The sequence below is a fragment of the Anabrus simplex genome, chromosome 2 (assembly GCF_040414725.1).
Source record: "Anabrus simplex isolate iqAnaSimp1 chromosome 2, ASM4041472v1, whole genome shotgun sequence".
NCBI classification, from domain to species: domain Eukaryota; kingdom Metazoa; phylum Arthropoda; class Insecta; order Orthoptera; family Tettigoniidae; genus Anabrus; species Anabrus simplex.
The window spans coordinates 1,031,744,021-1,031,768,342 of record NC_090266.1 but is presented as its reverse complement, the minus strand read 5'-3'; the positions used below and the strand labels follow the sequence as shown (position 1 = coordinate 1,031,768,342).

At 39.6% G+C, this 24,322-nt stretch overlaps 1 protein-coding gene across 3 annotated transcripts in view; it reads right to left on the bottom strand.

The window, feature by feature from the left end:
• Positions 1-24,322, bottom strand: part of LOC136864656 (GTP-binding nuclear protein Ran) — a 92,229-nt gene that overhangs the window by 52,282 nt on the left and 15,625 nt on the right. For all 3 annotated transcript variants that reach the window (XM_067141941.2, XM_067141940.2, XM_067141942.2), the window contains exon 2: positions 9,574-9,827. In XM_067141941.2, the coding sequence (XP_066998042.1) occupies positions 9,574-9,813 (240 nt within the window). In that variant the 5' untranslated portion in view covers positions 9,814-9,827. The remainder of the gene's footprint in view (positions 1-9,573; positions 9,828-24,322) is intronic.

Here is a 24,322-nt window from a genome sequence, read left to right as displayed (position 1 = left end):
TCTTACTAAAGATGTTTTATGAAACAGGGCTCTGGAAGATGCAGTTTCTGTACCTAGCAGGAAAATAGGAGGATGAGTACTACGTGCATGAACTGCTAAAGTTACATTTGCAAGGAGGATACAACAACGTACAGTAACATTTGCACAACTGAACTTGGTACAAAAGCCAGTGAAGAATTAGAAGAACTCCATGGACTGGAAATTTTATCTCTAACATTTCAAAACTAAGGAGGAATATAACACAGCAGCCCCGATGGGCCTAGGCCTACAAAGCGACTGCTGCTCAGCTCGAAGGCCTGCAGAATACTAGGTGGTGCATGGTCAGCGTGAACCATCACCTATGTGGTTATTCTTGGCTTTCTAGGGTGGGGCTGCTATCTCGCTATCAGTTAGCTGGACCTTGAAGCAGTCCTCAGATCCAGGTAAAAATCCCTGACCTGGCTGGGAATCAGTGGTGGTGGTGATTTTTGTTTTAAGAGGAAGTACGAGGTAATCATTCCCTCTGTACAAATTAGTGGAAAATAAAATAAAAACAAAATAATTTATTCAACAAAGGAATTTGGAAGCGCAGTACAAAATAAAACAAAAAAATAACTTAATTTGGCCGAAAAATTACAAACGAATCAAAAGAGAACGTGCGTTCCCTGAGTAACAGTACACTTGTAAAATTCACTGTCGCACATAAAGCGGATGACGAGATCAGCAGTAGTCGAGTCATCGGCTAGTACAGGTTCGAGTGTTTCCTGCAGGCTGAGGCTCCGTCTTAGGCCAGAGAGATTGGCGCACTCTGTGAGGATGTGGGCCACGGTGAAGACGGCACCACAAGAATGCACTTGGGGGGGGGGGTCTTTTCCGTCCTTAGGAGATAAGAGTGAGTAGATCGTAAATGATCTATCCTCAGCCTGCACAATACTACTAGGTTTTCGCCGCTGAAAATCGAAAATCACGTTGCAGGGCCATCTGTCGACTCTGTTAATAGCTTGCTGTAGCTGTCTCAGCAAATGCCACCCTTCCGGAGCTGTAATGTAGAGCTAAGTCTTCTGCATACAGCGATGCAAACAGCGCGACACAGTACAGATCCCTGAGGTAGTCCCTTTTTCTGAACGTAATACTGGGAAAATGCATTCCCTTATCACACTCGAAAGAGCCGGAGGGACATGAAGTTCTCAATAAACGTGGGCAAATTTTCCCGAAATCCCCACTGGTGTAGAGCGGAGGGAATTCCGTATCGCCAGATAGTACCATGAGCTTTCTCCAGGCCAAAAAGCACGGCGATTAGGTGTTCCTTCCAGAGAAAGGCCTACTGGATGGCACTCTCCAGTCTGGCCAGATGACCAGTGGCAGACCGATGAGAGTGAAATCCACACTGGTAGTTAGACAGGAGACCTTCCTTTTCCATGGCCCACACAAGACACCGGTTAACCATCCTTTCAAACAGCTTACAAAGGCCATTTGTAAGGCATATAGGCCTATAACCAGGAGTTTTGGATCTTTCCCTGGCTTGGAAACTGGTATCACAATTCCCTGATGCCACTGAGATGGGAACACTCACTCCATATTTTGTTGAATAGGGTGGGAATATCCTTCAGACACCTGTCACGCAAGTGGCTAAGCATTTGATTAGGGATTTTGTTCGGTCCAGGAGCTTTGTCTCTGCATAGCGCAAGTGCACTCCGCAACTCGTACTCCGTGAAAGGCACGTTTTAAGGATGTGAAGCACTAGAGGCGAAGAGAGAGAGGGTGTGCCTCTGCTTCGCGCTCAATTGGTAGAAATGCAGGGTCGTATCTCCCTGAGTTGAATGTATCTGCAAAATGTGACTATGTGTTCTGCAATGACTGAAGGAATTGGAACAGTATCTCCATTAATGGAGATACCGGGGACTGAAGGCACAGTACTCTGACAGTGCGGCGGAGTTTTGTTTACACTTCTGATGACCGAGTATGTGCCGTCATGGGAGATGCATACTTTTCCCCACATAGCTTTCTTACTTTCTCGAATCAAAAAAGGGCTTTCGCACTCAGACGCTTAAGTGTGATATGATTGGCCATCGTAGGATTCCGAAGATAGTGCTTAAAAGCCCGTTTGCTATCGCACATGGCTGCTGCAATTTCGTCCATCCACCATGGGACCTGTTTCCGGCGATGAATACTAGACGAGGATGGAATTGTTTCCTCTGCAGCAGTCAAAATTCAAATAGTAATGAAAGATATGTGGTCGTCAACAGACTCCAGCATATCTTCGGCCATCACTGCGCGTTTCAAAAAATCTGGCCAATTTGTCCGCCGAAGTAACCAGCGCTTGGGTACTTCGCATTGTCTTTGATTGAAGAGAGAGAGAATTATCGTGAAGTGGTCACTATCGCACAGGTCGTCGTGTACTTGCCACTGTAGCAGGGGAACTAGTGAACAGCTGCACGAAGTGACATCAAGGTGTGAGAATGTGCCATGTGCGAACGCTAAAATGTGTCGGTTCCCCTGTATTAAGCACGCAAAGGTGAAACAGGTAGATCAGTCGCTCGAGCATCCTCCCCCTAGCACAGGTAGACTGAGAACCCCTAGTGTTTTACAAGCGTTCACGTTTCACAGCATGAGGAAAGGAGGAGGCAACTGAGCAATCAAATGTACTGCACACATTTCAAGATCGTAGTCCAGTGGAAAGTACACGCTGCACACTGTTGTCATTATTGACAATGGAGTGCGAACTGCAACTGCTTCCGAGTACGGAGCGGTACTTCTTCGCTGAAGATCTCTGTACGAACTCTGGTACAAACGCCCCCAGTTGCTGCGCCATCCACAGCTACTCTGTCCTTGGAATAAAGACTATATATATATATCCACTCATAGTCGTGTCGTGTCCAGGTCTCAAACAAGATTCCTGTAGCCGGACTATGGAGGCCGCATCTATCTACTGACATAACCCAGCTAAGCGACAGTGATAACTACTGCAGTTCCACTGCAAAAGTGCCATTGTGTGGATAGGTAAAGCCTCGAATTCTGAGCAATTTCTTGCCCTTCGTTTGGTCCATTACCTGCCAGATTCCGCCGTTTTTGTTGGTATCTCTGTAGTAATCATCACCATGCACGACAATGAGTGGTTCAGTCTCCATTGTCTCCTCAGAAGGAGATGCAGTGACTGGGCACTCTGTGCACGGTTATCTCATTGATCGGGAACAGTGGGCCTTCGTCCTGGGAGAACAAGGTTCTCCAGAAAGTGATCGAGCAAGATGGCGTCGGACTGAGTTGGAGAAGGCTGTTTCTTCAATTTCTTAAGGGAGCTCTGTGGCTTCAACCTCTCCTTCATGGTCTGGGCATTGGAAGGAGGGCTGGACTTTCCAGCCCTATTTGGGGAAGCCTTTCGCTCGCCTTGTTGGGAAGGACTTCCCATGTAGGATGCTAATGGTTTATTTTGTCACCTATTCAATACATATAAATTTTACATTTAGGAATTTATTCTTAATTCCGCTTGAGACATGTTTCGCCCTTCATTGAGAGCACCATCAGTCAAAATTATCACCTCAAGGTAAAAATCATGTACCTGATTAGTACTTAACATGCATAAATTAGTATACATTACAATGGCAAAATTAAGTACGAGAAACTCTTGTACGATGGTGATGGTTAAACAATATAATTTTAAAGAATAAGAAGTCGGCACCAATGCTTAAAATTACTGGGTAATTATAGGCACCGTGCGCGTCGCTCTAGCGGCCGGGCGGAAAACAACACGTGAGGCAGACTCCAAACTCGCAGTAGCTGTTCTGTTATGACTGAGCGTGTAGTCACTCAGATGATAATGGCAGAGAATAGCAGATCCAGTAAACTCAATTATTGTGTTGTCAGATGATCCAATACTTACGCAAATACGGCAAGTGAAGTACAAATTTATTGTTTTCCAAAACGAGCGATAGATGTGGACCGAAGGAGACGATGGATAATACAAGGAGTTAACCGAACGAAGTAAGTAGGCGTACACATACATACTGCACATGTTTGTAATAAGTTCAGTTGATCCGATTTAATTGAATTTTTAGCACTGATGGATCACTTTGGCAACCTCAAAAATATGTAGTGCACATTTTATCGGAAACAAAAGATCTGGACACTCACTAAGTCCAGAATATGTTCCGACAATATTTCCGGATGAATCCAAGAAGAGGAATGTGTCGCCGGGACCCAGCTTACAGCGCTTTCACTGACAACTCAAACGAATAAAACAGGAAGAATCAGACGGAAAATTTTCAAGTACAGTTTGCCCAAGTAACATAACCAAGGATGCATCTATGGGAACAGATGCATCTGAATTTCATTGTTCAGACTTCATGTTTTCTTGTTCAAAAAATGAAACCGACGTAAATACACAAGCATGTATTCCACTTAATTTAAGTCTGGGAGGGGACATTACGAAACATGATAAAATGTGTGGAACGGAAGACGATCATGCAGACATCAAGGGTCCAGGTTTCCAAGGCTACAGTTCCATAAGGAACAATACACAAATGCGTGATTTAACAGGTGTGAACTTCAACGTCTTTGCCCTGCGTTATTACCAAACTGTAATGTTTCGAAATTATGTAAAGAAACCAGATTATTCATTTTCCTAATGAAAATCGGACTGTCCTATTCTGCTTTGAGTGTGTTCACAAGACAACAATTTCACGGATTTTTACGACCGTGCTTATGCAACTTGCACTGCGTACGAAACATTTCATATTCTGGCCTAGTAAGGAAAGTGTTCAAGAAACAATGTCTCCAGCATTTAAAAGAAATTACGGTAATTGTAGAGTCATTATTGACTGCACGGAATTTAGAGTTGAACAGCCTCCAAGTAGATCAAGAGATTGTATTTCTATTCTCAATACAAGGGTAGATACACTGCAAAAGTTTTAATTGCAATCACACCTAAATCCAAGTGTTACGGTGGAAGAGCTAGCGACTTATTCACAACAACCGTCAGTGGTTTACTTTCCTTCAACCTGGGGATGAGGTCATGGCTGATAAAGGATTTAGGCATCAGAACTAACTTATCTGGCCGCGGTATCATAATCGTGACACCACCGTTCTTACATGACGGGAGATTAACAGCTGAGGAAGTTGAGAGTACTTACAATATTGCGAGTGTTAGAATTCACGTAGAAAGGTGTATTCAAAGAATCAAAATATACAATATATTACAGAAATTGCCAACAGAACTTTTTCCACACGTGGATGACATCGTCTGTGTGTTGCGTGTTAACGAATTTGCAACCTCATCGAATAACACGAACAAATGAACTTCCATAGCATTCTATTGCTTCACTTTCCATTTCACTTCCGTAAGAATGTTCAAAGCAGCTCCCCCAATTGGAGATTTACAAATGCGAGAGCCTAGTTTTGATCCGATTTGCTTTCGTGCTAGCAGATTTTCTCATCTTTTTTTCTTTTTCTTCTTGAAACCATCGAGGGCTTCCTGATTGAGATAGTGTCCAAGGAGATTTTTATTATATGATCTGTATCAACCTGCACTTTGCTGGTAAAAAAAACATTTCGTTACTCACAGTGCGAAAGGTGTATTTGTCTGGCAAGCGCACGTCGTTAGAGACTTGTAATAGCTGTGTCACAATTTCCTCACATTCTTCTCTCTCCACATCATTCACTACCCTGTCTATCAATAAGGTGACTACGGCCCTGCACGGTTGTTCGATTTCAGTACTTGCTTCTGCTCAATGCTTTGTACGAAGACTGCAAAGGATGTGTTTTAAAATATCCTCAGTTAATTCGAAGGGGGAACGAGATGTCCTCAAAGTCTTTTTACCAAACAGTTCTTCACGCGTTTGCCTTTTCTATATTTTTCTGTTGACATTGTTTTCGGACTCGGTTTTCCCCACTGTTGCGGATGGTCTGTTTTGGAAATAACACTTTCATTACTTATATAATACACTACCGCAGCTGCGCGTTTGCAAGTTCTTCTGGCGCCGACAGGACATGAACATTCGCTGGTAGAGACATTACGATTCTGGTCAACCTGAACACAAAATAAAAATGCGTACAACTTAGCAAACATGCATCAATTAGTCCTTACTAAATAAACTATATAAATTTTTACCTAACTACACCTTGCCTACCTCAAGTTTCACGATATAAGGCGGCAAATTGCCAGATGTTTGTCGGGTGACTTTTCCTGTGATCTAACCGAAACCATTCGAAATTAACTCTTCAACGTCGTTCACGTGGCCGCTGACAACAAGGTTTCTTCCTTTATTGCATGATGATTCACTTAGATCCCCAAATTGAATCGCTTTAAACCCACAACTTGTTCGAATGTTACACACGTTGTACTGAGACTCTCGCACTGCGCCTCACCTCTTGTTTCCGAACGGGCCACTATGTAGCGCTAGTAGTAGCATTTCGATCTATCTGCACGGTGTCTATAGTAAAGTTCAGCAGTGGTGCTCTGAAGAATAATAGATGCACTCTTAGGAAATTATAAATTTTAAAATTATTTACAGTATAATTGTCGGGGGAAGGGTATAGTACTCGGCGTCAATGTTTTTAACAAAAATTACTGTCAATGGTTGGTAACTATACAGTAAATATACATTATCTAAATGAACAGCTGAGAAATTTACAGTTTATATACATATTTACAAGAGAGCAGCTTGGTGAGCAAGGATATAAAAAATAAATTACCAAGTGCGTCCCGTTGCTTTAATCATTGGAAGATGATTGTAGCATTGTCATGTCAGAAATATGCAGAGTGGTTTAATCTTAGTTAATAAACACAGGGGGTAGGGAAAATATTCCATAGCCAAATGAGGTTCTATTGCATCAAACAGAAGGTTATCTGGTTGAAGCACCGGGTTCGGCACGGTTAACTTGTCAGCGTGGACGGAGACTCAATGGGAGTCGTTTAGTAAACAGTGCATTTGAATGGCAACAATGACGGCAGTTATTTGTAGGTAAATGTATTGCTGGGAATGTGTTGCAGATTTTTATCACTTGCAAGGACTTCCCACTCGAACGTTCCTGGGAAGGACCCATCCCAGGCAACGTCCGCAATAACACACATTTCAATTTTTCTGCTGGTGAAACTCCAGTTTCTTGAGCGATTACATTTTGTTGCTGGCTTTGACTTTTCGATGCATTTTCAGTACTGGTGTTCTGTACAAAACTCTGCAGTGATCCACATGTTCGCAACCTTTTCAGCGAAGGAGATTGAGAACTCTGGAGAAGCCACAGACTAATTTCCTCCGGGCGTCTGGACAAGATAGCTCATCCAGCGTTTTTATATCCTGGATCTTCTCCTGCCTGAATGTGGGGCACTCCTTTGAGATTGGAGCATGCGCACCCGGGCAGTTGACGCACACACACGGTGGTGTGCAGTCAAACCCACCATGCTTGCACTTCCCACACATTTTACAGGTCGTTCTACCTGTAGATTGCAGTGAGGTGTGGCCAAACTTTTGACAGTTATAACACCTTATTGGTGCTGGAATATACAGACGAACAGTCAGACGATACATTATTACTTTTATCTGTTCAAGTACGGTTTTGGTGTCGAAGGTAAGGATGAAAGCACCCGTATCTAGTAGCTTCTCACGCACACGCCTCTTCACGTCCATTACACCCCAAAGTGCTAGGTACCGGATCACAGTATCTTTGGAAGACTTAACCAAATCCCTGTGGAATATAACTCTCTTGCAGGTGTTAAGGGTTTGGTGCTTCTTGATTTTCACCTCTACTTTTCCGAATTAACTTAACCGTCTGGATTGTTTAGCCGTAGATGTATTTATAAGCACGGATCCATCGTGGAGTTTCCACTTCACCAGCAACAATTTCTTCAATTGAATTGCTGATCATGAAAGGACATTCATCAAGAAAACTCTTACCATCGACCCTGGAAGCAACCAGGAATTGAGGAAGACGTTCGTCACTTACATAATCCACTGGAACTGGAGTATACAGCTTACGCTTCTTACCTATTTCTAACACCGGTATTTTGAAGGATGCAACCCTTAGAAAAATAACAAAGAGAGGGGTTCCGTTTTTGGTCCCACGAGTATCCAGGATAAGAAGGTCAACCTTTGACAGAGCCCTGACGTGCCAAAGGCAAGGCTATATACCCCAGAGGGTGCCCGGTATCTGGAGGGGGTAGCTGACAACTACTCTCCCAGTAGCCATGGACCACCTCGCCACAACCCGAAACTTGTGATCGGGGTAGGATAAAACCTCCTTACTAACCTATTTTAACCGAGGCAGAGATAGTGGCCAGACAGAAAGAGGAATGAATTCTTTTTTCCTTTCTTTTTGCTAGGGGCTTTACGTCGCACCGACACAGATAGGTCTTATGGCGATGATGGGATAGGAAAGGCCTAGGAGTTGGAAGGAAGCGGCTGTGGCCTTAATTAAGGTACAGCCCCAGCATTTGCCTGGTGTGAAAATGGGAAACCAAGGAAAACCATTTTCAGGGCTGCCGATAGTGGGATTCGAACCTACTATCTCCCGGATGCAAGCTCACAGCCGAGCGCCTCTACGCGCACGGCCAACTCGCCCGGTGGAATGAAATTTAAGAAGGTGAGAATTGAAGAGTAGAAATAGCGATGAAGAATAAAGAGCACAGACACCTCTCAGGCAACTCGGGGGATGTCTTGTTAGTCTGGCCTACACCGAGGCCAATCCAGCATGGGAAACCCTGAGCTGGCACAGCCCTCGGGATCAACAAGCACAAGCCCCCACACCGACGTCAAGGTCATTGTGTCCCTAGAGGGGGCTGGGAATCAAACGAAGGGCCTCCAGATGAGAGGCATGCATGGTACACCTACTGCTCTGTGGGACCTGTTGAAGGAATATAATAGCTATGTGAATATAGGACATAACCATGAGAACTGGATATGTGGACAAAGGACTATGAAAGTTAGGTCAAGAAACGGTGTGTGTGCATGTACAAGCATGTGCAAGCGCATAAACAGGAAGTCTAAGTATATTTGGTCACTTCTATAGATTGTTCATCATGAATGCTGATTTTTTTCATATTTTGTGAATTTTTTTTTTTGAGAAGGAAGTGTGTATCTAGTCTTTCAGACCGCACATGACTAAGTTTAAGGAAATTTAGACAATGAAGTACTGGACTGTCACTTTATCTCTACCACAAAAAAAAATATTTTAACACTGATTTGGGGATTGAAGTATGATTATCCTCAGTTTGAAAGAACTTGAGATCATTCATTCAGCACAAAATGAAATTTTATATTTTTTCCCATTACAATAATAACAAACAGCTATTAACTTGCGTGCCAATGTTCAACTGCACCACTGTAAAAGTATAAAATGGTAATGGTGCATGTTGCAATTGGACTGTGCAATAAAAATTCTTGATGTGTTTATAAATCACGATGTTCAGTTATTTATTCAAAATCTTTAACTGCTACTCTTATTTTGTAGACTAATGTACGAATACATTTCTATTTCCACACCATCCTTGAACATTTATGTAAGCAGTGAAAGTACGAAACATTGTATGCAAGTCTTGACTATCTTTCCATCATGTATTACCACAACAGGGAAATTACTTTCTGGTATTATGCAAGGTCTTCTTACCTGGATGTAATAACCATCGCGCAGTCCTCCAAATTTCTCCTGTCCAGCAGTATCCCAAACATTGAAACGAATGGGACCTCTGTTTGTATGAAACACAAGAGGATGAACTTCCACACCAAGTGTAGCCACGTACTTCTTTTCAAATTCACCAGTCAAATGTCTCTTGACGAATGTTGTCTTTCCAGTACCTCCATCACCAACTAGCACACATTTGAATGTGGGCATGTCATTTGAAGCCATTATGATAAAATTTACTGAAAAAAAAGTTTTAAAACAAGTCATAATGCAAATTATCTGAACTAATAGCTTAACCTAAACAAATAGCAACTGGAAGAGTTCAAACCTGAGATGTGCTTTAATCATAACTCCACACATCCAAGTCAATAACATGTTTTATTGAAATGACCACTCAGGTATCTCAGCTAGTTAAGCAAATTTCTGACATATCAGATTACTTTCACATTTTGTCAATGATTGCAATTGCAAAGAACGGAGATGGGCATGTAGGGGGGTATAGGCAGACACAAAAAGTCACAAATAAATGGGTCATGCACTAGCTTCGGGTGGAGTGCATGCGAGTCAAAGGAGAAAAGGAAACACAGACCCATTCTTGGCTAGAGGCTAGTTAGGTTTCCATTTAGTACTAGAACTGAGGAAAGACATGGCATAACAAGTAATGTGTAGAAAGGTAGTAACACCGGGCGAGATGACCGTGTGGTTCGAGGCGCACAGCTATGAGCTTGCATCCGGGAGATAAGTGGGTTCGAATCTCACTGTCAGCAGCCCTGAAGATGGTTTTCTGTGGTTTTCCATTTTCACACCAGGCAAATGCTGGGCTGTACTTTAAGGCCAGGGCCACTTCCTTCCCATTCCTAGGCCTTTCCTGTCCCATCGTCGCCATAAGACCTGTGTCGGTACGACATAAAGGACAAAAAAGAGGCAACATGAATATTAACATACAACAGGCCAAACAATTAAAGGTCAGTACTGGAAGAAGGAGCAACAGAGGAGACAGGACAAACATAAAAACATGAAAGGGCAAGGACAATCTTCACACATTCATTCACTGCCACATTAAAATAGGCTCCCAACTCATTAAAACCCACTTTTCTACACCCATTTCCTCTCATTCCCTGACAAGCTCTTCTGTTTCCCAGCTTCATCAGGAGAGTGATCATCACTCATTGAGGACATTTTGACAGACCTTTATTCCTTTGTCTCTTAACTTTTCCTACCTTAATCTAACTTACCTCTCATTCCACAGTTCCCACATCAGTAGTTTATATTTGTACAGGAATGGCTTGGTGTTGTATTTTACAAGGAAGGTACAAAAATGAAGGGTTGTTGAATTTATTAATGCTGTTTGATGCAATCATGTGGTATAGATTACAGGTGAACTTTTTTTGCACTGAAGATTGTCATACTTAACCCAGTGAAAGTTCCTCTCTCTTTACCAGGAACCACTTTGTTGTGTATATGTGTGTGTATATATGCAAACTCAGCTGTAAGTGTGCTGTGCAACGTGTACTTCATCTTTGCATTCAATCATTTTGTAGAAATGTATGTACAGTAATTTGCTGCATCTTCAGTTCAGAATGTTAAATGTTAATATCTACCAGTACTAATAATTTACTCAACATTTTCTCTGACTTTGCCGTACTTCTTGTAACTCAAGACAATTTCACCCCTAGCACCTTACAGTTTCCTCGCAAAGCAATAAACCTACCACTCTGGGATATAGAAACTTTGAAGCAGCTAGAAATACTACCCAACAAGTTATTTCATTATGCATTCATGACCGACTCATTCCAAGGAAGTTTCATGTTCTTTCTGGGTCATTCCCCACGGGAATGCAGATTTTCATAGAAGTTTTTAAAGTTTATAATATGTTTTTTTCCACTTGATATTGTTTCTTTGTACTAAAGTACTGGTTCTAATCACTAATCGGTACAGTTTTTTATATAGCCAATTTAATAAAATGGTATATTCACAGAAGTGCGAAAATAACTGCACGGAGGGGAGTATCTGTGTGAATTAAGGTTTAAATTTACTGCAATAAATGTTTTCAGATATAACAGGAAAGAATAACATTTATTACCATAACAGAACAAAACACCTAATCTTCTTAACACACGCCGGGCTACGTTAATTAACGTAGTTTAGTATTGGTGTGGAGGAGACCGGCTACGTAAATTAACGTTTTCTCACATTGCTTCATTATTGCGTGATTTTATCCTCTCGGCTGTTTATTAATCAAAATATTTTGTGTTGTTTACAAACTAAAGTCTTTGTTGATCAAAATTTAGATAGATATATTCTTTCCTTGAAAATGCTTTCAGCACAGGAAGTGTGGTTTCAGAACACTCAGTACCGCGTGACAGAGTGTATTGTCAGGCGTCAGCATGGCGTGCCGTAGCAAAGAGCTTGAAGGGTGATGAAATATTTGGAGAATTGCATGCTGATAGTTTATCTCATGTCCCTAGTGATTGCAAAAACGCAAGTATTAGTGATTGTGAAGATTTGTGTCCGCCAACATCAAAATATACGCGCAGAAGTAAAAGTGAGACTTTCAGTTCAGACGAGTCTGTTGATCACATGTTATAATGTATATAACCAACACAACAGTAGATAATAAATAACTTCCACTTACATGTAAGTCCTCATCTGTTTCAATTTTATGTAAACCGAATTCTCTCCTTACGTTCAATTTATTTCTTCTTTTCCTTCTCTTACAGCAAACATTATTTCTGCATCTACCGACATTTTCTGGCAAGGTTTCAGCCATTTTTATTACCTACCGGTGCTAAGGGCCACTTACAATTTTTCAACAGATGCTTCTGTCTCACTTGCTGACGAATTTCATCAGCGGCCTTGGAAAGATTGTATTCATGACAATCAAGTTTATGCTTGTGTTCACGCCCTCATGTCGTTGGCTTTATATTATTACCACTTTGGTTTTCCACTAATATTTTATATGAACTGTTTTTAATTAGAATTTTAATAGAAGTTTTAGTCTCCGACAAGATTATAGTTTAATCATAAGACAGTTTTCCATTAGCATCTTTATATATTGTATCACTTTTCACATTTTTATGTTCCGAATTTTAATAACTGACTAAGCTTTTAACTTCCACTTTTAATTTAGTTGTATTGTTTGATGATTGTGTTTAGGCTGAAGATGCCCTTAACTGAGGGTGAAACATGTCCCATGTAACTAAGAATCTATTTATGTAACCACTGTAAGTGAAAATATAAGTATTGAATGTGGAACAAATTAAAACACCTTTATTATTGTTGAGTCTGTTGATGGCGACAATAATACCAGTGAAGATGCCAGTAATAGTTGTGACAGTGAGGTCGATGGACAAATAAGGATGAAAACAGAGCCCTAGAACCATTTACAGGTCATTTTCATGTCATTTATAAGTTACATGTATTTATATTTCATCCTACTTCTCATGCTAGGTGTGTTTCTGTTGCCAGTCCAAGGAAAGAATGGACAACGATGTGTTAAAATAAAACTTACCAAAACTTACATCATCCTGAAGTAGAAAAATTATAAATGTTGACATTAGGGCCAGGGATACAAAATAAATTGCTAAAAATTAAAATTAATGGCTGTCAATAAATTCAGTGTGCACACTTACTAGACAGGACTGAAGAGATGAATTTTCATAGTTGAACTCCTTACTGAACATTTACTGGTCAAGTATACCAACTACATCTGATATTTCTACTGTAGATGAAAATGAAAACCTACAACCTGTTTTCCAGTCATTGACCAGGTCAGGGATGAATGTAACATATATAGGCTGTTATTACAATGGGGTCGCCACTCCCAAGGTGATTTATTAACGAGTGATAAATGCTATTAAATGATAATGGAGTGTGTTGCTGGAATGAAAGATGACAGGGAAAGCCGGAGTACCCGGAGAAAAACCTGTCCCGCCTCCGCTTTGTCCAGCACAAAGCTCACATGGAGTCACCGGGATTTGAACCAAGGTATCCAGCGGTGAGAGGCCGACGCGCTGCCGTCTGAGCCATGGAGGCTCCTACTGAAGATATGCCATCAATATTTGGGAAGATAGACTTATTAGATTGTGATCTCTTATGTCTTAATTTTACTTTTCAGTTCAGTCGTGTTTCTGCACAATTTCCTTATTCCACACTTCATTCATCCCACTTGAACTATGTTGGAGCACTTTCCTATAGCATTCCATTTATTTTCTCATTTTTCCCCCCGATTCATAATACTTCCTACTTCTCGCCAGTCGTTTCTAATCTCTCTTCTCACGCTGACTCATCTCCCATGTAAGTTTTATTTTTCTTAATCTTTCCTTTCATAGTATCCCTCCCTTTCCTTTTGTTAGCTTCTTCATACCTGATTGGACCATTCCTTCTTGAATCCCAGAGATTCCTTCACAATCGGCTTTATGCTGCATCGACAAAGATAGGTGTAATGGCGATGATGGGACACGTACGAAAGGGCTAGGAGTTAGAAGGAAGAGGCAACGGCCTTAAGGTACAGTCCCAGCTTATGTCAGGTGAGAGAGAAAAAAAAAAAAACACCTTCAGGGCTGCGGAGAGTGGGGTTCAATACCACGATCTCCCAAATGCAAGCTCATAGCTGTGTGCCCCTAACTGCACGGAAAACTCGCTCGGTCGCACAGATTCCTCCTTTTTATTTTGAAGCTTTAGTCATTTTTGGATATTTGCTTTTTTGTTCTTAGCCATTATATTACCATAAAAAGAAAGCCTAAATTTAGGAAAAGATACTTTCCAGTTTCATTATAATATTATAAAATAGACTGCTGCATCACAAACTCTGTTTCTCGTTCTCACCTCCGTGAATAGCACACAAGAATAGCAATAATGGGGATGAGAATTTTCTGGTCTTTGATGAACTACTTGAAAACATCTGAGGTTAGGAAATCTCACTTTTAGAGAGACTATGCATTACTTATGATTATAATTTGTAGTATAATTAAATTATTAGTCAAAACTTTTCCTTTATGAGCATGCTTTGCACAATTCTGGATGGAAAATGACAAATAATTTTGAAGGTCCTGGGTTGATGAAAATGCAAATCTCTTGCTATACAGGCAGAACCAGCTGGACTAATTTTTCTTTTTCCTTGATCATATTCAACCTAATAGGAATCACAATATTTCTTAATTGTTCCTTACACAAAATCTTACGATAATTTTATGTACAATCGCTCAAGAAAATAAAAACGAGAATGAGCATGTAAGTTCCTCGCAGATACACGTCTCAGAAATAACTGAACTTTCAGACAATTTATTGCTCTCAAATGAGTTTTTATTTGACGGAAATAAATATCACACGACAACACGTTCACTTCCTTGTGTAAATTACTTTGTCACTGTGAGCCACAACACAATTACACAAATTAGCCAGTGAGACTACAACACTTAATTGCAGAGTACCCTGAAGTCCATTCTGACAAGTACAGGTATCAACACTGACTCTCGCACTATAACATACACTCTCCTGAACCTACTGACTCCACCTCGGAGCCCAACAGTCACTCCGAGTTAAGCACTTTCCCTCCTCACTGACTGCTCGATATATATACTGTTCGATGCAACCGTCTAGAATTATCGATTTCTGGAAGAGTTCTTGCAACACTAATGGAACACACTCGAAACATTGATTGACCAGCTAGTCAAATGGAGTACTCCAGTAATGGGCCCAGCTAGAACTTTCATTTACTGTTTATCAATACACATGGAAATCTCTCCAACATTCCTAATGTGTCTACATGTATCTGGATAATAAACCTTACAGTAAGTTTCCAGAACCCTTCATATATACCAAATTTTAGCAGAATAAATCTAATATACGAACATTATAGAGTTTTCTACCGATTTTGACTATATAGATTTTGAGGTTAAACTTAAACACAATACATATTTGAGGTTGTACCAATTTATAATACATATTTACAGGGAAACCACGTATTAGTCATATTTAACATTTAATGAAAGATAATTAGCATTTTATAAAATACAATTAAAATATATTAAACAATAATCGAAGGTTTTACACCAGTTAGGATGTCGTACCTACGACATATTATAATGTTCGTTTTGGGTTTCATCAGGGTTTGTATCTACAAAGACTGGCAACACTGCTATAGACGCCATGCAATGGAATCTATTAAGTCTCTGATACCCCACGGTTACATAACTACCTTTCTTCAGAGCACAGCGACTCTTCCCTTCAACATCACGCGCATGTGAGCTAGTGAGAGAAACAGAGGTCATCCTATTGTCAATGAAGAAGTAGTGCATGCTCTTGCAGTGTTACTGAACGCTGGTCGATGCCATACGATCCTCTAGCTGGCCCGAGACACCGGATTAGTGCATACGACTGTGCTTCACATTCTAAAGGAATGCCTGGGCATGAAAAAAAAATTCATCACTATGGCCTCCACGTGATTCAACGGAAATGCAGAAATGCTTATGATACGATGCTCAGAATCACTCTGAGAGCCATAGGCATGAAGGAGTCTCTTTCTTACACCGTATCACTACGCTGAACAGATATGGGCCAAATCGTATGAGCCACAACTGAAACGTCAATTGAACGAATGAAGTCATTACAGGTCACCACGAACATCGGAAGTTTGTCAGACCCCAGAAATGTGAAAGCTATGGTTATTCTCATGTGTGACTGTGATGGTATTATCCTAATGCATTAGGTTCCTCCACAGCAGACCGTCAATGTGCAGTATTACTGTTCATTTGTGGATCACAACCTGTGACCAGCTATGAGAAAGAAGCAGCGATACTATCTGCAGAACCCACCCATCATTTTCCACAGCAACATTCAGACAGAATGCAAGCCATGGCCGATTTGTTGGGTCTGTGGGGCTGAGAATTGCTGTACCATCCACCATACTCCCCAGACTTGTAAGCCCTTGTGACTGACTTTACTCCTAAGATAAAGGAAACACTTTGTGGCATTTGCTTCAGAACTGTTCCAAAGATTAGTTAGGCCATCGTTTTCCGCTATGCACTACATGCCTTTCCACCCCGGTTGAGACTGCGAACATTGAACTAGTGTAAAATATCTCCACTACTCTTATCTCAGCACTGCTAGGATGTCTGTTGGCCTGTGCGCTGGCAGGCACTAATTTATTCTTCCCCATTGTGCAGGGTCTTTACTAAGGGTGATGTCGTGACCTTTTTAAGAATGTGATAACTGATCAAAGGCTAGAAATAGGTCAGTCTTGATTGGTACAGTGAGGAATCTGAGACCTCAATACCTTCCCTTTGGACAGTAGTCTCATCATATTCACATTTGTCTTGGGGTTGTCTAAAACCGATCTGAAAATTATGAAACCAACAGTTTCAATCAGTTTGACTGACAGTGTCAGATTGTATACTTCAACACTAAAAGATAGCGTATATATTATGTGTTACTACGCTCCCAGAGGTCCTAATTTGAACCGAGAACAGTACCCTGGAAACACAGCGTCCGCCAATTTTTCATTAAAAAGATCTTGCTATCTAATACTTAAAGAAAGCAGCTAAGTTAGAGAAGACATGTTTTATCACGCAAAATAGGAAGTTGTAACGTCTTTTGACTGGTTGTGTTATTTTAATGACAGCCATTTTTAACCATTAGAAAAATGGTTTCTTAATCTTTGCACCAGTTACTCTAATACTCAGTGAATGTTTAGCAAGAAAACCTTTTATACATGATGTTCTTACAAAATTAAAATAATGCTCTTGGACTTTTATGATAGTGAAGCATTGGTTTTTTGTCCTCAAATTTAATCTGCTCGCACATGGTTTAATGTTTTTAGATTCAGAAGACTTATCAAGAGGACATATATTCATAGTTTTAAGACGGTTGGTGCTATTTTTTAAGTTTAGGTCATAGGTTAATGTTTATGGATCCCATTTTTAATTAGGTCTTGCCAGTTTTGTAAAATTTGTATGTACTTTATGCATTGTTTATTGTAACTTTGTCTATGTATATTTTTCATATTTTTGGCTGATGACGATGCACACCAGCATCAAAACCGGTACCGAGTATAATAAAATGTTATAATTTTTCTTATAACATTATATGGTATTGAATAGGTGAACCTCTGTTGTTTCCATTAGATTCTCGGTTCAATACGGAATAAACATGAAGTTTTTAAACTTTAATTTTAAGTGCACTGAGGGGTATAACTCAAAAACAGACATTTTTTGACTTAGACCACTTTGGCCATCAGCAGCTCATATTATAACACTTGTCTCAAAACTCGACTGTTGCTATATGAGGCTACAAGGCTAAAAATTACACATCTCTATTCTCTCACAGGAAGTATGCGAGCGAGATGATTGGTCTCTGATAAGGCTTCCGAAAATAGTATGAACTCGTGCTCAAGATGTGTGAATCAGTCATGCGCTTAGATGCCACTGCTTAGCAAATGCATAGATTAAAACACTGCATCACACGCCCGCACAATTATGCGAAGCGCAATGCTATTTTTATCAATAAAATACAATTCGCCAGAATTGTCTCCAAATGGCTCCTTAATCTCTAGAAAAGTCACTCGTTGCTATCTTTAAAATTCTATCAATAAAATACTAAAATAGACTCCAAATCTAGCGACTATTCTCTAGAACTGACTAGACTGATGTGAAGGAACGCTAATATAGCACGGGAGAACGTGAGATTTACAATCGATACATGTGCAGTGATATACAAGTTTCAATAAACATCACACATTTGGGCGCATTTCTCGTATTAATAAACGTCAATATTTCATTTGAAAGCCGCCAATGAGCGAAGGACTCCCGGCCACTGGCGTACAGTCGAAATGGCGAGATTTGAAGACCAAATTTTTGAAATTCACAAAATAATAAGCTAAAATCGGGAGAAATAATCGAATAATCGGGAGGCGGGAAAAACTGTTGAAAATTGGGAGTGTCCCGCCTAAATCGGGAAAGTTAGCAGGTATGAGGCTGTAACGCATATGTATTTCTTATAGTGAGAAATATTCCCAATGAATTATTAGGCCTATAATATGCAGAACTGCATGGCTGAAGTAGTTGTGTGGAATAATGTAGGACAGAAACCTGACTTCTCAGAGCTTCAAGGGTTCACATCCTGCTGCACTTGTGCCTTCATTTTCATTTTTTACTCCATTAGGAATCTCTTATGAAGATTTGACATACCTGAAGTCTCGGATATCTTTTTAACGACGTTATAATTAACTACTTTAAAGTAGACATAGCAAATCTTACCACATAAACATCAACAAAGGACAAAAGTGTATAAGGTTGTTAGTATAATGCTTCATCAATTCAACCAAGTAAGAGGTAGAGTTGCTAAAAATAATAACGTGTGCATGGTGGTGTTTGTTCCTTGCCCTTTAATATTATATCAAACTTAATATTAATTATTATAAAAATATAGTTCACCCCTCGTGTAAGATACAAACCCTGTGGATACCCACAACAAACACATTCATAGGTTCAATTGTTTCAATGCTTGCGAGTTGGCAACAGTACTTAATCGTGACTTCCTTTTGCTACCCATAAGCATTGTAAAATTCACAGTGAATGAAGGAGCTCAGGCGCTGCTATTCTTCACTATAAACCCTTCAGTAATGCTGTATTTGCTGTGTTAAGTGTACCTGACAGTTGACAAAGAATGAGAAAGAAGTGATGCCTACATTAGGCACATCTCCACTGGAATCGCTTATGGTTCAGAAAACAAAAATGTCAACACAGTGGGAAGGATGCTTCAAGAAAAACTACATTGAAAAGCAGCTGCAGCGTGAGAAACAAGCTACAAGGAATGTTCTATCACCGAACCAACAGGTTGTGTGCAAATATTGTGTAATATGATATACTTTCAAATAGATTGCTAGAGGGAAGGGCAAAAGAGTCATAATCGAGAAGGAAGGAGCACACACTGGACCTGACTCAAAATTTCTCTTGGGGGCGGAGGGCGATTACTGATAATCCGCTTCAAATGTTGGCACTTCTGAATATGATTATAGCTACTATCAGTTTTTGTTATATATATGCTTGTATGGGGTAGAAATAAACACACAAAAATATTCTACTGCCATGGGAGTTTTAGCCTCCAAACATAACACGAAGTTGGTGATCAACCACCATGTCCACATCAAACTCTCTTGCGGTTATGCCTATACAGTACCATTTCAGTGTCAACTGTTCTACTGTATGTCTTTATTATAACCTACTTATTGCTCATTTTTCGGCAATGAATACAAGTGTAATACATACAGAAGAACTTGCTGAATGACAAGTGACATGTTATTTTATTGGCTTGACGTCCCACTAATTTTACAGTTTTCGGAGGAGACGCCAAGGTGCAGTCATTTTGTCCCGCAGGAGTTCTTTCGCATGCCAGTAAACTTACCGACATGAGGCTGACATATCTGAGCACCTTCAAATACCACCCGACTGAGCCAGGATCGAACCTGCCACGCTCGGGGTGAGAAGACCAGTGCCTCAGCCGCCTGAGCCACTCAGCCCCGCAGGGATATCTTTTCATGTTAGATTACGAACAGCGAGTTTCATAAATCCAAAGAAATAGGTGCAGCTGATTTACCCGGTACACTCCCAAGATGCGCATTTTGCACATAGAAAACAACAGTAATGGTTATATGCACCACGAACTATTACAGACTAATGTCCCATTCCTTTCACTGACCCAATATAAAATACTTTGGTTGTATTCTGTGTAGGACAATGTAAAAGCAATTTGTGACAAATACACTTGGCCTTTTTATTTTGTATCCTGTAAGTAGTTTTCCACCACACTGAAGTGTTTTTCAGGTCCATCTTCATGACCACAATTTGTAAACTGTGGCATTTGCACAGTATGTATGGCAAACTGCTGCATCTATTTTTTTTATGACTTCTTTTATTTTTTTATTTTTAAGAGAAGAAAAACCATCACAAAAAGCAGATTACTGTAAGTATTTCATAATGATGAGCTTCAGGTTAATCACATACTCAAAGCAACAATGATGCCTAAATACAGTAAATTTGTTGTTGAAAAGCTGTAAATAATGTTGCTACTCATACAGATCAGAAGACAGTAAATGCACAAAACTTCAAAGCTTTAAAAACTTTTTCTTGCTATAAAGGTAATATTGTTATGAACTGCTTAATACAATTTTATCTCAACAGTAATAATAAAGTATATCTTACTGGCCAACAAGAAAGTTAGGTTGTTTCAGGTCATTAGAGTAATAAACGATAGGTCAATTAAGAAGGAAAATCTCAATACCAGTATATGTCCTGTACTTTAACAAATACTGTCAACATTTCACAATTCTAATTTAGGTTGATGTTCTGAACTTAATACTTGGAAGTATATTTCATTTCTGTTGAAGTAACATTCATTAATATTCATGAAAATAATTCATTACATTGCACAATAATTTGTGCAGCAAATGAGTTTTCTACTGCAGTGCCAATTACATGCAATCAATGATACACAATTTAAGTTTAAAGTTCATAATGCTGTTTGCACACAAACCCACCCACCCAGGAGAAACAGCAGTCCACAACACCACCTTTCAAAAGGACTTTCCCAACAAAATACGGTTCAAAATAAAATGAAGGCATGTCCTTGGCATTGCTCAGCATCGACATAATGCCACTTAATCCTGCAGGTTCAGACATGCACTAAATATGAACTTAAGCACAAAATTGCATAATCTTTTAGGCCTGTACATGGGACCAAGGTAAGGAGGAAGTCTCTCCCTTTAATAGCATTTCCCATCATCAACAGTCCTCAATATTAAAGGCTGATTAATGAAGGAGTAATAAAACAGGTAACATCCTGAACACTGCAACATAACTGCTAATGACTTCATTTAAGGCATACCGAGTTTACAATAGCAACAATACTCTAGTGGATAAATGTATGACCACATTGTTTTAGTGGTTTTTATTTTGTATGGAAGAAAAGTTTGTTTAATATTCCTAGCATCCTTTTCCTTGTTCACAAACCCCATGACCTCTGAGAAATAGGCCGTTCTTGTATACAATAGGAGTTCTAAAAACAAGAGTAAGTACGAAATAGAAACAATTATTTTCAACACCTGCCGACAGTAGAACAATCTGATCACATATTAGAATTTTAATAACACTTTCAGCCCCAGAGGTATGGAAGGCACATTTCCTCCCAGCCCACGATGTTTTAATTAACATGTGCTCAGCCCAGTGTGAATCATTCTGATATACACCAAGTTAGGCGCTCAGCCCCATGTGCATCATATTGACACAAATGACATGGCCTTGTTCTTCAGAGTGTGGGACCACAGGACAGTGCTGGGTCAAGGGTTGGCAGCACTGAATAGCCTTTTCTTGTCTGCCAGTCTCGCCTCCAAATAATATTTTTTATATCCAGTGCTGGTGTGTTATTGCAGGAATAGGGATTCTGATGAGATAAGAGAAGAAATAGAAATTTATTCAGACAGTAGTGGGAGTGAACTTAGTATTTTTAGAAGTATGAGCAACTCGGAAGATCCAACAGTGCACTTGTCAGACCTTGATTTAGACAGTAGTGATAGTGATAATATTGTGATAGACCAACCTAACCTCAACGACGTGGAAGTATTACAAGAAGAGGAACAGAATCAGACTTTCTTTTTGAAATGTGATGATGAAATATTGATAACAAAAGAAGGTGCGGTGATAATTTGGCAGAACGTTGAAGGTAACTTTAATATCTTTGATTTCACACCTAGAGAGCCACCAGGTGTATCCGAGACAGGTAATAATAAATTGTCCACAAATTTGCCTTTTGAATTTTATTCTCTGTTAGTTGATTATGACATTTTAGATCTGTTGATCAATGAAACTAATAGGTATGCTGAGCAAAGTATTCTTGATGCCATATTGAAGGGAAAAAAGTTCTGTTTTAGAAAAATGGTATGTTGTTACAAGGGATGACATGCTAACTTTTTTTTTTTAGGGTTAGTGTTATGGATTGGTCTAAATAAAAAAACTAAACTAAGGAACTATTGGTTCAAAAATGCACTTTACAACAGTACATTATCCAAAGCTATGAGTCTTAATAGATGTGAAATGATTCGTAGTTACTTACATAATTCCAAGAACGAGATTGCCCTACCAAACGACCGATTGGCAAAAATAAGACTGCTCGTCAGTGCACTAAATGTTAAATTTCAGAATGCTATGAACCCACAGGAGGAATTATGTATTGATGAGTTCATGATTCCATTTCGTGGTAGGGTCAAATTTCACCAATACATCCCAAACTAACATTTAATCTAGAAAAAAGCAGTTTTGCCAAAGTTTTCATCCCCAAAACAAATAATAAATCATGGAGCATTAAAGAACACAACCCCTCCCTGCAACCCTACTAGACATTTCCCTTCCAAAACCACACCTACTAACAGTTCTCCTCCTACCCCTGCTCCTTCACCTCAACTCCTACCACCTCACTCATGCAACACAAGGGGTAGACGCGGAACAGCAAGCAGTCGCCATAAACATTAGTTAACACCAAACTGTCAAACGACTGTTGGAGGGGTAAGTTAAGTTCGAGAAGCACGCAATTAACTAGCAACACAACTTCCGATTACTTACAAGAAGATAAACTACTTAACTTTAAACCACAATCTTCGATTTACATCCCTTTCAATCATACCTTTTAAAATCTGCAATTTCAACGTATGGTCACCGACGTCAACAGGGGCTATTTATTCAACAGCACTCGCCGTGGTCAAGTAACAACAAGTATTTAAATTTCATGAAGATCAATATTATCCTGTTACAAGTACAATTATCAAATTGATGAGATTTTTGAATCTTTATAGACTCTTATCCTTAACGGACATAAAACTTTCACCAGACCTCATTGCAAAGAAATTTTCAAATTTAGTTCTTAAAATTGAATTTCAAGTCTTCCTAATATGTTTCACATGCTACTTGTTTTAAGTATTTTAGAGCAACTCATTCTACCACAATTTTAATGTGTCTCTCTTACTAAACCCAAGTTATTTAACCTCGTAACATACCAATTATTTACAAAATTGTGATTTTTTTACCTAATTTTTTATTGTCAAAATGGGCTATTTATTGAAAACTAATGACAGTGGTAACAATCAAAATACATTTTTCGAACTTAACAATGAAATATAAGCCACCGAAAAGTTCCTGTTTTAAAATCCCGAGTATACTCATACATTTTACAGGTTCTAAAATAAATAACACAGCACTAAACATCCTCACAACACGTCTGGAAATGTATTTCAGGATTAGCCTTGAAAGGAAAACTTGGTGGGGCAGGTGGTAGTGTTCCGGAAGTATCAATTTCACACCACTGTCTGGCACTTGCAATATCACAATCAGATAAACCAGAACTGCCAATTTCTTCTTCTGAACTGTCTTCAGAAACTTCTTCAGAACTATCAAGACTCACTAAACTCAAACTCTTCTTCACTCTCCATTTTCACCTAAAAGACAAAGTACACTTAGATAGCAACAAATACGGGAAAGCCGTGAAAACGAACTGCCTGAGTCACAGACATCCACTACGGTTGAGTCAGAGACATCTGTTGGCAAAAATAAGACCCTAAAGTAATAATTTCATAAACATCTGGCAGAAATATTGAGAAACAACAGGAAATGAGTATATTCGGGCTTTTAAATTAGGTACCGATCAATGAACGAAATTCCCGAGTATACTAGGGATTTTATTTTATACAAAT